Source organism: Aquarana catesbeiana, linkage group LG12 (assembly GCF_042186555.1).
Source record: "Aquarana catesbeiana isolate 2022-GZ linkage group LG12, ASM4218655v1, whole genome shotgun sequence".
Lineage (NCBI taxonomy): Eukaryota > Metazoa > Chordata > Amphibia > Anura > Ranidae > Aquarana > Aquarana catesbeiana.
Window position 1 is genome coordinate 8091110 of NC_133335.1, and position 17051 is coordinate 8108160.

General features: G+C 47.4%; 1 protein-coding gene across 1 annotated transcript in view; it reads left to right on the forward strand.

The window, feature by feature from the left end:
- EYA2 (EYA transcriptional coactivator and phosphatase 2) overlaps positions 1-17051 on the forward strand; it is a gene marked incomplete in the record, with an annotated part of 119458 nt that overhangs the window by 100748 nt on the left and 1659 nt on the right. Inside the window, 5 exon segments of the mRNA XM_073607201.1 lie at positions 4179-4237; positions 7288-7448; positions 11519-11633; positions 12562-12683; positions 15045-15145. Coding sequence (XP_073463302.1) covers positions 4179-4237; positions 7288-7448; positions 11519-11633; positions 12562-12683; positions 15045-15145 — 558 coding nt within the window.

Below are 17051 nucleotides of genomic sequence, written 5' to 3' on the forward strand. Positions count from 1 at the left end.
GGCCCCGAGATGCTGTGGCCGTGACCTTCTGGTTCTTTTTACATCATTAGAAAACTTTTTCCTCTGGTTCAGATCTTTTAAGCCCTTTCTATCCGTGCCAACATCTAATTCCGCAGTTTACCAGCTAGACCTGTGAACTTTTAAGAATGCCCTGGTTCTCGGCTGTAGTCACCAACTCCATCTGCCAGAGGAATGAAAATTCTCCTAGGCAACTTGGTGAAAGTGCGCCACCATGTGGTTTAATGCTACCAATAAGTCTTTTTTTTTTTAATGTCTGTGATCCTGGCAGATGTGTGAGTGCTTAGGTACCCGCGGCACACAACAGGGAGAGTGTGCAGGCACATGGACGGGCCAAGGCTGTAAAAGCTGGTTTGCGGAAATTAGATTTCCAGCTGATTGAGGGAGCTGGCCAATTAACAACAAATGTGATGTCTATTAATAGCGGATGCAAGCTGCTGAGAAAATAGGGAATAAGTTAGAGGTCGCAGCGTGCACATATTTTAGGGCAACAGCGGCCAATCGGATTTGTGCGTAGTGGCTTACACATTGCATTTTCTCTCAAATGAAAATTACAGTGTGGCGCACCAGGGTGCATTTAAAGGGAACCTGTCAAAAAAGAAAGAGGCCACTTTTGACCTGAAAATGCTAGCTGCCTGGCTGTTATGCTAATCCAGCGGCTTCAGTGCTTTGAGTCACTATCCCATAACCGGATCTGACTTTTCCCTGACTTTTTTGACAGCTCAACATTTCAGTAACCTCATATGGTTTTGCATGACAACGAGTTGTGAGAGCGCCACTCTTGTTTCAGCTTAGTCCAGCCCTGAAGAAGGGAGTTTTTAAGACCCCTGAAATGCGTTGTGTTTCATGGATATCTGTGCAATAAAAATGAGACAATCCGAATAAAACGTACTAAGGCCTTTTTCTTTTTTTTATAATCAGTGCTGTACTAAGACCTTTTTCTTTTTTTATAATCGATGCTGTACTAAGACCTTTTTCATTTGGCGCTCCCACATACTGCATGGATTACTCCCTATGAAAGAGCAATGAAATACCTCTGTGAGTGGGATCGCTCCCTAGAGCAGGGGGTAGACAACCTGTGGCCTTCCAGCTGTTGCAGAACTATAAGTCCCATCATGCTTCTGCCTCTGGGAGTCATAATTGTAACTGTCAGTCTTGCAATGCCTCATAGGACATGTAGAGTTGTAACTGTCAGTTTTGCAATGCCTCATGGGACATGTAGATTTGTGCTTGTAACCAGGGCTGGGACAAGGTGTGAGCAGGACGGGGCAGCTGCCCTGGGCGCAATGACTTGCTGTAGGGATGGGGACGGCCTCCTTTTGTTACAAGACTGACAGGAGTAGTGATAGTGGCATCACTACTCCTGTCAGCCCGGTGCTAGGGTGGGAGGAGAGAGCTGGGAGGTGATGCAGGCTCTGTTCTCTCTCCCCACCTCTTTCCTGCAAGTGCAGCACTCCTTTGTTCAGAAGACGTTTGCCAGCTCTGGGCGCTGGATGAATTAGTCCTGGTACTGCTTGTAACTGCCAGTTTTGAAATGCCGTAGCTTGCCCACCACTGCCCCATAGAGTAGCCTAATCAATATGATCTCCTTGTATAAATACACCAACAGTCAATATAATAAACTTGTTCACTTTGCAAAACACAATGGGGCACACTTTGCACCTAGGAAAAAGTAGGATTAAAGAGTAACTCCCAGATATTTATTTTTTCCCGCTTATTATGTCCCCCTAATTGTGCCACCAGTCCCCCTAAAAGTGCTAGTCTTCACTTACCTTCTCTCTACTCACCAACACTGTCTCCAGCTTCCTCCTTGGTCCAGCGCCCCCAGCAGGAGCATTGCTAGACCCTGGCTTCAGGGGCAGGAGTGTTGCTGCTCCCTAGCTTTTCTACTGAGTGCCCCGAGTCTCCTTTGAGATATGGAGATGATGCATGCTATGTATTATACAGTTTTGAAACATTGTATCATTGATCTACTTTTCAATCCATCTGTTGATGCTTTGTCATTATAATGTGACAGTTTTTAGACCAGTTCATGTTTGTTCAGTTACAAAGATTGGATTATTCTTGGGTTTGAACCAAAGTGGCCATTATGGTAAACTACCAACTCCAGCCGGTAGCTACAGCATCCCCCATTAGCCCAGCCTGTAGCGCCAGCATCCCCCATTAGCCCAGCCTGTAGCTCCAGAATTCCCCATTAGCCCAGTCTGTAGCACCAGCATTCCCCATTAGCCCAGTCTGTAGCACCAGCATTCCCCATTAGCCCAGCCGGTAGCGCCAGCATTCCCCATTAGCCCAGCCGGTAGCGCCAGCATCCCCCATTAGCCCCAGCTGGTAGTTCCAGCATTCCCTGTTAGCCATATTTATAGTAAAGATTCTAAGGAAGTCTGTGATGGGAAAAAACATGAAGGGTGCCAATGCTGAGATCATTCTGAAAATGCTACTTGCCTGGCCGTGTCTGGCATCAGTACTTTCTGAGTCCCTCTGATGCTCTGGGATCTCACCTCATTTTCAGAAGGTCAGACTCAGTACAGATACCACTGATAGACATGGTCCCTGTCCACGGCGATTGACAATGACTGGCAGATATGTTGGTGTTTGAGGCTGGTGTGGGTTTGCCTTGGAAAGACGACGGTGCCCATTGGTGGGCTATGAGGTAGTGTCTGTGTGCCGGTGGCAGCTTTCTTGAGAGGATGGATATGTGATAGCCACGGCTGTCACACAATACCGCATTCTCTTCCAGTGTAAATGAGAAAAGCAGATCTGAATCCATGCAAATACCTTCCACCTTACATAATACAGCCGGAGTCGGGGGGAACGCGGCTGCACCTTCTCTTCCTCCGCACATCGCCATGTGAAGTGACCCACAGCAACCAATCACAATGCAGCAGCTTGGAGTGTTCAGTTTTAGAATACATTTATATAGCTCTGACATATACTGCAGTTCTGTACACTGAGCCAGTCACATCAGTCTCTGTACCAGAGGAGCTTGCACTCTAATGTCCCCTCACAGTCACACACTATTATATATTTATATAGCTCTGACATATACCGCAGTGCTGTACAGAGAACAGTGAGCCAGTCACATCAGTCTCTGTACCAGGGGAGCTTACACTCTAATGTCCCCGCCAAGTCATACACTATTATTATTCAACATTTATAAAGCTCTGACATATACCGCAGTGCTGTACAGAGAACACTGAGCCAGTCACATCAGTGTCTGTACAGAGGAGCTTACACTCTGTCTGTCTCTCCCTCCGCCACCCAGTCACACACTATTATTATACATTTATATAGCTCTGACATATACCATAGTGCTGTACAGAGATCACTGAGCCAATCACATCAGTCTCTGTACCAGAGGAGCTTATACTCTAATGTCCCCCACAGTTGCACACTATGATAAATTTATATAGTTCTGACATATACCACAGTGCTGTACAGAGATCACTGAGCCAGTCACATCAGTCTCTGTGCCAGAGGAGCTTACACTCTAATGGCCCCTCCCCACAGTCACACACTATGATATATTTATATAGCTCTGACATATACCACAGTGATGTACAGAGAACAGTGAGCCAGTCACATCAGTCTTTGCACCAGAGGAGCTTACACTCTAATGTCTGTCTCTCCTTCCACCACCCAGTCACACACTATGATTATACATTTATATAGCTCTGACATATACCATAGTGGTGTACAAAGATCACTGAGCCAATCACATCAATCTCTGTACCAGAGGAGCTTATACTCTAATGTCCCCCACAGTCACACACTATGATATATTAATATAGCTCTGACATATACCGCAGTGCTGTCCAGAGATCACTGAGCCAGTCACATCAGTCTCAGAAGCTTATGCTGGCCATATACTATACAATTTTCTTGTTCAACTTTCCTCGAGATTTCCGAAAACCATATAATATGAGGTCAGACATGAGCCCTTTCGATTTGTATGCACTCAGGCCGGCCCTTGCTCTACATAGTTGAAGGTAAATCTACAGGAAATTGAATAGGAAAATTGCATTGTGCCACACACTATTATTATTATACATTTATATAGCTCTGACATATACCGCAGTGCTGTACAGAGCAGTACAAGTTTCTGCGCTGGAAGTTGTAAAGACACGAATGACATATTGGCCTTTTTTGTTTCTTATTAGGAATGTGACCAGATCCACATAGATGACGTCTCCTCTGACGACAACGGGCAAGACCTGAGGTGAGATTGTCTGTAATGATCCCACATACACAACTCATTGATCTCCTCTATGGGTGGAGATAGACAGCCGATCGATCCCATTCCTCCCCCCCCCCCAGTATTGATATCTGTAGCGCCCTCTTGTGGTCACGTCATGTTGGGTGTTTTCTATTGGTGGGTGGGATTGTTACGTTCTTAACCAAACTCTTTTGTAAATCTCATTTTTCGTCTTCCCTGGAACAAAAGCGACGATTTGTTGACTTCGATCTCCTGACAACATTCTAATTTTAACACTTTTTCCATTCACAGTCTGTTTTGTGGCGGTGGGAGGGGAATGCTGTGTTACCCCCACTCCCCCTTTTCCCTGTGATGCCACAGTCCCACGCCGGTTTCTTGGCGTCGTTTGCCACTATAATGTCATAGATTCTTCCCCAGCGCCAAATGATCTGACGCAGTGACATCACAGTTGGCTCCTCGCTGATCCGTATATTTACTCCAAACCACAGATAATGACTTTCTCACATGCTGCAGATCCTCCGGAGTATAATGTGCCGGCTGGAAAGTGAGAATTAGACGTACAACACTCACAGGGGGGGACGCCGGTCCGTGGTAAAGATAGAGCGTCTTCCACTCGGGGCCCTCTGACAGCTGGGGGCCCGTCTCCCTATAGATCCTGCGATCCCATTAGTTCTTATTTTTATGCATTAGTAACGTTTTATTAACCACTTGAAGACCTGGCATTTTTTGTTTTTTTTTTTGTTTTTTTTATCCAGAAAATTACTTAGAACCCCCAAACATTATTTAAAAAAAAAAAAAAAAGAAGGCCCTAGAGAATAAATTGGTGGGCTTTGCAATTTTTTTTATGTCACACGCTATTTGCGCAGCGGTTTTTCAAACGGAATTTTGGGGGGAAAAAATACACTTTTTTAAAAAATTTTAATGGAAAAAAAAAACACAATGCATAACCCAATTTCTTTATAAAATATAAAAGATGATTTCACACCGAGTAACAAGATTCCAAACATGTCATGCTTTAAAATTGCATCCCGCACAACTGGCGACAGACAACGTCAATTTTATTGTCCATGTGCGACGCTTTAAAAGCCTTTTACAGGTTACCACTTTAGATGTAGACAGGGAGGTCTGGTGCTAGAATTACTGCCCATGATCCGACGTTCGCAGCGATACCTCACGTGTGGGACGATCGTTGTTTGCGTGCGCGCGGGACCGGCGCACTAGCACAGGGGGGAAGGGGGTACTTTTTTTTTTTTTTTAATTCATTGATATTATTTTTAATTTTGACATTGTTGTTTTAATTTTTTTTTAATCACTTTTATTGCTGTCACAAGAAATGTGAACATCCCTTGTGACAGAAATAGGCACATCACAAGTATTCTTTATGGAGGGATCGGGGGTCAATAAGACCTCAAATCCCTCCTCTGCACTTGAAAGCATTCAATCAAAACACCAAGATCTGCGTTTTTGAATACTTTTGATATTTTCAAAAAATGGCACCATTATGATGCTGGTAAACCAGAAGTGACGTCATGTTATCGGTTCCCGGTTACCATATATGGAGACCCGATCAAAGTCGGTCCCGGCTTTTCTTTGGGTCTCTGACTAGCTCTCCCACTGTCAGACTGACCCCCCATCCCTGTCTCTCCCGCTCTCAGACTGACCCCCCATCCCTGTCTCTCCCACTGTCATACTGACCCCCCATCCCTGTCTCTCCCGCTGTCAGACTGACCCTCCATCCCTGTCTCTCCTGCTGTCAGACTGACCCCGCATCCCTGTCTCTCCCACTGTCATACTGACCCCCCATTCCTGTCTCTCCTGCTGTCAGACTGACCCCCCATCCCTGTCTCTCCCGCTGTCAGACTGACCCCCCATCCCTGTCTCTCCCACTGTCAGACTGACGCCCCATCCCTGTCTCTCCCGCTGTCAGACTGACCCTCCATCCCTGTCTCTCCCGCTGTCAGACTGACCCTCCATCCCTGTCTCTCCTGCTGTCAGACTGACCCTGCATCCCTGTCTCTCCCACTGTCATACTGACCCCCCATTCCTGTCTCTCCTGCTGTCAGACACTGACCCCCCATTCCTGTCTCTCCCGCTGTCAGACTGACCCTCCATCCCTGTCTCTCCCACTGTCAGACTGACCCTCCATCCCTGTCTCTCCCGCTGTCAGACTGATCCCCCATCCCTGTCTCTCCCGCTATCAGACTGACCCCCTATCCCTGTCTCTCCCGCTGTCAGACTGACCCCCCCATTCCTGTCCCTCCCACTGTCAGACTGACCCTCCATCCCTGTCCCTCCCACTGTCAGACTGACCCCCCATTCCTGTCTCTCCCACTGTCAGACTGACCCCCCATCCCTGTCTCTCCCGCTCTCAGACTGACCCCCCATCCCTGTCTCTCCCACTGTCAGACTGAACCCCCAACCCTGTCTCTCCCACTGTCAGACTGACCCCCCATTCCTGTCTCTCCCACTGTCAGACTGACCCCCCATCCCTGTCTCTCCCACTGTCAGACTGAACCCCCAACCCTGTCTCTCCCACTGTCAGACTGACCCCCCATCCCTGTCTCTCCCGCTCTCAGACTGATCCCCCATCCCTGTCTCTCCCGCTCTCAGACTGACCCTCCATCCCTGTCTCTCCCGCTATCAGACTGACCCCCTATCCCTGTCTCTCCCGCTGTCAGACTGACCCCCCCATTCCTGTCTCTCCCACTGTCAGACTGACCCTCCATCCCTGTCCCTCCCACTGTCAGACTGACCCCCCATCCCTGTCTCTCCCACTGTCAGACTGACCCCCCATCCCTGTCTCTCCCACTGTCAGACTGACCCCCCATCCCTGTCTCTCCCACTGTCAGACTGACTCCCCATCCCTGTCTCTCCCGCTCTCAGACTGAACCCCCAACCCTGTCTCTCCCGCTCTCAGACTGAACCCCCATCCCTGTCTCTCCCACTGTCAGACTGACCCCCTATCCCTGTCTCTCCCGCTCTCAGACTGAACCCCCAACCCTGTCTCTCCCGCTCTCAGACTGACCCCCCAACCCTGTCTCTCTCTCTTGCAGCACGTACAACTTTTCTGGGGACGGATTCCACAGCTCGGCGGCTGGGGCCAATCTCTGCCTGGGGTCTGGTGTCCACGGGGGAGTGGACTGGATGAGGAAGTTGGCGTTCCGCTACAGAAGAGTGAAAGAGCTGTACGGCACCTACAAAAACAACGTAGGAGGTGGGTGTCATGTGATGTCACTGCTGTGATGTCAGCACCGATTGTATCCAGTGTTCTCTCCTGCAACAATAATACCTGAACCATCGCAACTTTGTATTCAGCTGTGGTATAAAAGTGATACAAATTGTTACACACAAAAAGGTTTACATGTACAGATAACAGGCCGTGTGTGTGTGTGATGAAGGGGCAGCAATGATAATACGAATACATATGGGCAATTTTTGCTGGTGTGCTCACCCTACAGTTCTGCCATTGCCTATTAGCAATCTAATCAAGACACATATAGGTAGCAATGGACTAATAGGACTAATAGTGACTAATAGGAAATTTTAGTAGAGCGATCACAGTAGCAATAATCGTGTGAATGAGGCCTAAAACCCAAGAAAAAAAATTCTCTTGCACCCACCCCCCCGCCCCCTCACCTTCAAGGACATATTCTCTTCCCCTTCCCCCTACTACTCCAGATCCCCCCCTCCTAGCACAAACACCCCCAATCATCTCTACTAACACAAATTCTCCCACCCCCAAAGAAAAATTCTCATCCTAGCACAGATCCCCTTCCCCCCTACTATAATCACTTCTAGCACAAATCGACCCTCCTAGCACAAATCTCCCACCCCCCTCCCAAAGCAAATCACTGCCCCTAGCACACTCACCCAAATTTCCCTTCCTAGAACAATTCTTACCCCTGCTGCCCCCCAAATTCCTCATCCCAACACAAATTCCCTCCTGCTTTCCCCCCTCCCCCTACCTCACATGATACCACAGTGCCCAGGGCAGCCGCCCTCCTGCTCACCCCATGTCGCGGCCCTGCATAAAGTGTAATACTTACCTTACTCCTCCTCCGCCAGACTCCCTCGGTCTGAGCGACTGCCCCCCCCCCCCCCCCGAAGCCTCTTCTATAAGGTGCTCTGGGCCACACATGATGACATCATCTAGTACAATGCATGGGGGGAGGGGGAGGAGGGCGCCAAAGGAAGAATTATTTTTTTTCAATCGTGGAGTTGGGTTTTAATCTTAGATGATTGAAAGTGAAAGCTGCAGCCTGATTGGTTACCAGTTACTTCCTATGGTTTTCATAGTTCTCCCCCTAGTTCTTTCTTCTGGCGCAGAACGTCCCGTGGAAATCTATCCTCATTTCTTCCATCTCCCCGAAGGAAAAAAAATGGATTTTCCCATCAATAACATCCCTATCATGGGACATCTTTACAGGTCCGTTGTTTATACCAGCGAGCCATCGCCTTTACTTTTATGGTGTTTAATTGCGTTTGCCAAAAGCGCATTTTTTTTTTCTGCCAGAGCTCTAAAAGCCCCAGAAATAACGGCTGGCATAATTATGACTTTTAATTGCTTCCATGTATCATCGTTAAAAAAACCTTTGAGGTTCCATTTCATTCCTCTCTTGCGGACAGTTACGTTTGCGGTCTCTGAGCCAGAAAAAACGACGTAGAGGCTTTTTAAAAGGAGGAGGGGCTGTGCGTACATACAATGGCCATCTGCAAAAATTACAATATTTTCCGCTGTTATATCCCAGGGCGTGGTGGGGGGTGATGGAGGTGTCACCGCCGGGAATGTTTACTATCATTAATTATCATATTATTTGACTTACTGCATTTTTTGGATTTTCCTTTTTTTTTTCCATGAAGGACATGCAAAGATCAGTAGATCTTGACCAATGGGTTATAGTGCCACCTGCAGGAGTAGGACACTAAGTACAACACAAAAAATAATTTTTACCAATAAAAGCAGGGGGAGCAACCTAAGAGTAGACAACAAGCTTCAGGGGTCCAAAGCCCTCCCTATTATCCATCTGTCAGGACCCGGATCACCTGCTGGTGGCACTGTGGTTCGCAGAGTGGAAGGTTGTAGTTCCGGTTGCCACCAGCGGGTGCCAGCAAATCCCAGTAATCAGTCTCCACCTGTTGCTGGCTGATGGGAGGGTATTTAGTGCCTCCTCTATTATTCCCTTGTGCTTCAGTGTTTTGCCCTGCTAGCCTGCATCCTGAGCCTGCTCTTGCCTTGTACCTATATCCTGTACCCTACTGCCTTGTACCTGCTCCCCTTGTTCCTGATCCCAGTCTTGGTTCCCCCTTCCTGACTGTTCCTTACACCTCCTGTATTACCCTGTTCCCCATTTTTCCAGCCAGCCTGGAGTTTGCCAAAAGACACCTGAAGGACTCTTAGACCATTAGAAACAAAATTCTCTGGTCTGATGAAACAACGATTGAACTCTTTGGCCTGAATGGCAAGCGTCATGTCTGGAGAAAACCAGGCACCGCTTATCACCTGGCCAATACCATCCCTACAGTGAAGCATGGTGGTGGCAGCATCATGCTGTGGGGATGTATTTCAACAGCAGGAACTGGGAGACTAGTCAGGATCGAGGAAAAGATGAATGCAGCAATGTACAGAGACATCCTTAATGAAAATCTGCTTCAGAGCGCTCTGGATCTCAGACTGGGGCGAAGGTTCATCTTCCAACAGGACAACGACCCTAAGCACACAGCCAAGATAACAACGGAGTGGCTACGGGACAACTATGTGAATGTCCTTGAGTGGCCCAACCAGAGCCCAGACTTGAACCTGATTGAACGTCTCTGGAGAGATCTGAAAATGGCTGTGCACCGACACTCCCCATCCAACCTCATGGAGCTTGAGAGGTCCTACAAAGAAGAAGAATGGGAGAAACTGCCCAAAAATAGGTGTGCCAAGCTTGTAGCATCATACTCAAAAAGACTTGCGGCTTTAATTGTGCCAAAGGAGCTTCACCAAAGTATTGAGCAAAGGCTGTGATACTTATGTACATGGGAGGAGCCTGTGATACTTATGTACATGGGAGGAGCCTGTGATACTTATGTACATGTGAGGAGTCTGCGATACTTATGTACATGGGAGGAGTCTGTGATACTTATGTACATGGGAGGAGTCTGTGATAATTATGTAGATGGGAGTTTTTTCATTTTTAATAAATTTGCAAAGATTTCAAACAAACTTCTTTCACATATTCATTTAGGGGAGATTGCTTGTAGCATTTTGAGGAAAATAATGAAGTTAATACATTTTGGAATAAGGCTGTAACATAACAAAATGTGGAAAAAGTGAAGCGCGGTGAATACTTTCCGGATGCGCTGTAACCAGCATGTGGTGGCCCAGGAGCGGGCAGGAGGCTGGGGAGGAGTAGACCTGCACCCCCGGAGAGCCGACTGTAGACTTCCTTACCCTTATGGAAGTGCAGGATAGGGCAGATTGCAAAGGGGCCTTTTAGGCAAGGCCAAGTGTACCTTGAGTGAGGCGATTTCCCTGGCGGGTCTCTGGAGAGATGTACCTAAGGAGGAGGTGACTGCAGAGAGCACAGTCCTGTTAGTACTAATGACCCCGGGTGGAAGGACAGACTATTAGGGGGAGATAGCTGCCAAGTGTGCTGCATATGCCATGTGACTCCTGCGGACCTCCACTAGATGTGATTGACTATGTGTTGTCAAATGACTCCGGAATGTACGTCGATATGATGTGACTGTTATTCCATTCCCTGAGCTCCATCGGTAAAGTGCAGCAATTCTTCTCATATGTGTGGACAGTCCTTCCTTGGTCAATGACCAGGAATGTTGTGTGGAGACCTCTGGCATGGAGTGGGGCACCATATGGCGGAGGGTTTGGCCTCAGCAGGAGGGGCAGTGTTCTAGCAGGACATGAGCAGGGAAGGGGACTAACCCACCACAAAGCCCCTCTCACATACCAGCCACACATATTACTGGATAGGCGGCGTGCCGTGAAGTTTTGGGAGATCTGAAGTGGCCTACTTGTGATGCAATCATATTCAGAAGCCCTGGCAGTGAACTGATGGATGTAAATCACCATGTGAAATGAAGGGTTTGGTTCTATGATTGGGTTCGGAGAAGACTTGTGTAAGTTTGTAGGTGTCGGCACTGATATCAGTTTACTGTCATCCATTTTTCCTTTTTGTATCATTGCGCTGATATTGTATAATATAATAATAATCAATGGAATAGAGAACCCTTCATTGGCTTTCATATGGTCCACAATACTAATTAGAGATTCTGCTTCTCTAGGTCTAATAGGTGCCCCCAAGAGGGAGACGTGGCTCCAGCTGCGGGCAGAGTTGGAGGCCGTGACAGACCTATGGCTGACGCATGCGTTGAAAGCTCTGAATCTCATCCATTCCAGGTGAGTGCGGCTGAACTGAGCCAGACGTGATTGTGTATCGCTCAGACCCATTATAATGTCACTGTTGGGTACAGAGGTCTCCAAACACTATAGCATTCACTCTTTATGGCAACTGCCATTTTAGGTTCCATCTGAAAACTGGCAGTTGACAATTTTCTCGTATAAGATTCCTGTGTGCTACTGAAAGTTTATTCCCCATCATTGGTATCAGTGGGAGTAATAGTGCCCCATTATTAGTGTCAGTGGGAGGAATTATGCCACATCATTGGTGTCAGTGTAAGGAATAGTTCCTCATCATTGGTGTCAGTGGAAGGAATAGTTCCTCATCATTGGTGTCAGTGGAAGGAATAGTTCCTCATCATTGGTGTCAGTGGAAGGAATAGTTCCTCATCATTGGTGTCAGTGGAAGGAATAGTGACCAATCATTGGTGTCAGTGGTAAGAATAGTGCCCCATTATTAGTGTCAGTGGGAGGAATTATGCCACATCATTGGTGTCAGTGGAAGGAATAGTGTCCCATCATTGGTGTCAGTGGAAGGAATAGTGTCCCATCATTGGTGTCAGTGGAAGGAATAGTTCCTCATCATTGGTGTCAGTGGAAGGAATAGTGCCCAATCATTGGTGTCAGTGGAAGGAATAGTTCCTCATCATTGGTGTCAGTGGGTGGAATAGTGCCCCATCATTTGTGTCCATGGAAGAAATAATGTCCTAATGTGCACGTCAAAGGGAGGAATGGTGCCTCTTTGTTAGTGATAGTGGAAGGATTATTGCCTTTTATCAGTGGGAGGAACAGTGCCCCAAGGGCCAGGTAAAGGTGTAACAAAGGGCCATATCCGGCCCGCGTGTCACAGTATGGAGACCCCTGTTCTAGACCTACAAATGTGTACATTGTGGTCATTTTAAATCTTTCTTTTTTTTTTCCCCCCCAGACCAAACTGTGTGAACGTGTTGGTCACAACGACCCAGCTCGTGCCGGCCATCGCCAAAGTCCTGCTGTACGGCTTGGGGACCGTCTTCCCCATAGAGAATATTTATAGCGCCACCAAGACAGGTAAGCTGCGTCTCCGAGGATCAGATAGGAGGGTGACAGGAGGGTGGTAGGCCTTGTGCCCAGACTGAAGTGTGGTTACAATATGTAATGAACGCTCCTTGTTGTCTCTGAGAATCGGCGGGACCTTCTGGAAGGTCCTATTAATGAGGCTATGAGCAGATATGAGGGCCGTTCTAAGGCAACGGGGACCTGTTATACTTCCTGGCCCGACCTTTGCCGCTGAAACCTCCGGGAAAGTCGCCTAAAGTTAAACATTTCAATCTGAATATGGAAAATTGATCACATTTTTTTTTTATTTAAATCCAATTTGTTATTCATTTTTTACTCTCCAAAATTACTTTTTTTTTTTTAAATATGAATTAATTATTATTAATATTCAAGTATTAATTCATTTTAATTATTCATGCTGCACGGCTAAAACTTTTGCTATTATGGATTTTTTTTTCCCAGCTCCGCCTTCCAACACTTCCATGCCTACCTGAGACCAATCCTTTACCAGTAGACATGTGACATACATTTGGGGGTCTATTACTAGAGAAATGCTGAGACATTCATTCAAACGTCGCAAATAATCCCTGCATTGTGTCCAATATGCTTATTTACTGTGATCGTCGGCTCCATCTAGTGGCCATAATGCAATGTTTTTTGCTGCCATTTCTCAATCGGGAAATTGCCACATAATGGCCACTAGATGGAGCTGATGATCAAACATCAACCTATAATACGGGGATAACTCGTGACCGCCGAGCGAAAGATGAAGCATTCGCACAGCGATTTTTTTTTTTTTTTTTTAACAAATAGACCCCATAGTAATCCGTCATATTTTATTATCTGACCCAGGGGGTCACCAAACTTTCTAAACAAGGGTCCAGTTTACTGTCCTTCAGACTTTAGGGGGGCTCGACTGTGGCCAGTGGGAGTAAAACAGGTCCCGACATTAGTGGGAAAAATAATGCCCCATTCTTTGTTTTAGTGGGAGTAATTGCTCCCCATCATTGGTATCAGTGGGAGGAATAGTGCCCCATCATTGGTATCAGTGGGAGGAATAGAGCCCCATCATTGATGTCAGTGGGAGGAATAGTGCCCCATCATTGGTGTCAGTGGGAGGAATAGTGCCCCATCATTGGTGTTAGTGGGAGGAATAAAGCCCAATCATTGGTGTCAGTGGGAGGAATAGAGCCCCATCATTGGTGTCAGTGGGAGGAATAGTGCCCCATCATTGGTATCAGTGGGAGGAATAGAGCCCCATCATTGGTGTTAGTGGGAGGAATAGCGCCCCATCATTGGTATCAGTGGGAGGAATAGTGCCCCATCATTGGTATCAGTGGGAGGAATAGAGCCCCATCATTGATGTCAGTGGGAGGAATAGTGCCCCATCATTGGTGTCAGTGGGAGGAATAGTGCCCCATCATTGGTGTTAGTGGGAGGAATAAAGCCCAATCATTGGTGTCAGTGGGAGGAATAGTGCCCCATCATTGGTGTCAGTGGGAGGAATAGTGCCCCATCATTGGTGTCAGTGGGAGGAATAGTGCCCCATCATTGGTGTCAGTGGAAGGAATTGTGTCCTATCATTGGTGTCAGTGGGAGGAATAATGCCCCATCATTGGTGTCAGTGGAAGGAATTGTGTCCTATCATTGGTGTCAGTGGGAGGAATAATGCCCCATCATTGGTGTCAGTGGAAGGAATAGTGCCCCATCATTGGTGTCAGTGGGAAGCATTGTATCTCATCATTGGTGTCAGTAGGAGGAATTGTGTCCCATCGTTGGTGTCAGTGGGATAAATTGCACCCTAATAATTGGTGTCAGTGGGAGGAATTGCACCCCAACATTGATGTCATTGTGCCCCATTGTTGGTGTCATTGGGAAAAATTGTGCCCCCTTTATTGATGTCAGTGGGAGGAATTATGTCCCACTGTTGGTATCAGTGGATGAAATAGTGTCCCAAGGGCCAGATAAAAGTACGCAAAGGGCCACAGTTTGCAGACTACTGATCCAACCTGAGCCAGCAAAATAACAGCCGATTGGTGGTCGTTTTTGGGCTGACACAGTCACATATGCATGTAAAATGATCGAATGTAATAGGAATCATAAACCACAGATCCTCCATTTGATCGATTTTATTGAGCTTTTGATTGATTTAGGCACTGGAAAGTTAAGCATGTCCGTGCTTCCAAGTCCCTCCCTATGCTGAGGCGTTTCACCCTGAATAAATATCAATCACAAATCAATACCCGTATTGGCTGCCTTTTACAATTACATAAGATTGTTGGAGAGCTCCATGCTCCTATTTGATGCTTTAGCTCCTCCCTCTCCCGCTCCCCTCAGGTTGTCACGTATTCTCGCCCGTCTCTCTGTTCGCAGGGAAGGAGTGCTGCTTCGAGAGGATAATGCAAAGGTTTGGGAGAAAAGCGGTTTACGTTGTAATCGGAGACGGCGCAGAAGAGGAACAGGCAGCAAAAAAGGTAAACAATCACCCCTCCCCCCCATTGGCGATAAACTTTCAGATCTGACCTCAGAAGAAAAAAAAAAACACGACTGATTGTAATAAAAAAAAAAAAAAAAAAAGCACCAGGATCCCGAGCAATTTCCTCCAGAAAATCCCCTCCATTAGTTGGGGTGTCCCCTGACAGCGTCTGCTTCCTACCAGCAACCTCTCCTCCACTTTCCCCGACACGAGCGATTATTAAACATCCCCGCCACTTCCCGCAGCTGATGAAAACCGAGTGTCTGCTGACTTTTTATTGCTCCCTATGTACAGAAATGCCGGACTGTCCAAAGAGAACCTGTCCTTCTCCTCTTTTCTTTGCTGCTGTCTGGATCCTGGTGTTGGTTCTGGTTCCTGGGCAGGGGTGGTGTAGGTGCTATAAAACCGTCACCACTTCCAGGAGACGGGCAAGGACTGCTTCTCCTGTGTGCCGTCATGACAGGTTCTCTTTATTGGGAGTCACTCGGGTCCCGGTGCAGCGTGTATTAGAACACCGGGGCCACCTCCTAATGCACTCCCCAGGCCTATCCGGTGATCCGTTTTTTCACATTAAATAGACCAGAATAAAAAGTCATGTTGAGAAAATAATTGATCTTTTCATGCAAAGGGTTTCCTGTCACTTCCTGTTGTCTCTGCTTGACAGGAAGTGAATGCAAATCTCCCCAAGTTGGGGGCACCTGGCAAAAAAAATAAAAGCTGGTTAAGGTATTTAGCCATCACCTACTCTACTCCATCCAGAACTTTAAGAAAGGGTTTGGCGTTGGATAAACTCTCTGATTAGGAGCTGGAATGTGTCGGGTGGTTCACCCAAAATAAATATTTGTATCACGTTTTTAGCAGTGGCGGCTGGTGCACAAAATTTGGGGGGGGGGGGGGCGCAAACAAACTGAAAAAAAAAAACATCAGTCCACCTAACACAGCTTCCTATGACAAGGTGACAACAATGCTGCACTGCTCCTACCAGTGAAGCTCATTTAATGCAGCTTCCTGTGATTGGGTGACAACAGTGCTGCACTGCTCCTGCCAGTGAAGTCCACCTAACACAGCTTCCTGTGACGGGGTGACAACAATGCTGCACTGCTCCTGCCAGTGAAGCTCACTTATTGCAGCTTGCTATGATGAGGTGACAACAATGCTGCACTGCTTCTGAATTTAGAGCACAGTTGTCACCCTCCTGTAGGCTGTGCCTACTTGCAGTACAGTGGGAGGAGAAGATGTTGCAGGGAGGCGTGGCTATCAGCATTGTCAGCCCCTGCTCACACCTAGTCCCGCCCACTGTTTCTGGATTGATAGCACTGCTTGTGTTGCTGAAACCCCTCCCACTGCGAGCTGCAGTGTCTGGGAGGGGGAGCGTGTGAGACACAAATGAAGGATTAGGCTCAGTCAGAGGAGGTAAAAGGTGAAGAGACCATTTTCTCTTTATGTTCCATGTTATGGAATTGTGACTGGTTTCTGCTCAGAAATGCCAAGTGAACTTCAGGCTTCTGCTTTTTGCTCCCGTGTCCTCAATCATTCTTTCCCCCCTTTCGCAGATCCATAATTACTGAGATCTGTTGCCTGCAGGCCCTGGGGATTGTCAACTTCTCATGCTGCAAGTCCTTTGCTGCCTGCGCAGCAGAACCCTATTGAAGTCTATGGGGCTCCATCTCTTTGCTGGAGACTCAGGGAAATGAGCCCTGTAGACTTCTAAGGGGCAAGTACAGGCAGGAAACAATCAGGGACATGGGCCCCGGAGACTGATATGGGGCTCTACTGCGCAGGCATTGGCAGGAAACAATCAAGAAGACTCGGGGAGAAGGGCCCCGAAGACTTCTATGGGGCTCTACTGTGCATGCACAGGCAGGAAACAATCGAGAAAACTCAGGGAGATGGGCCCCCAAAGA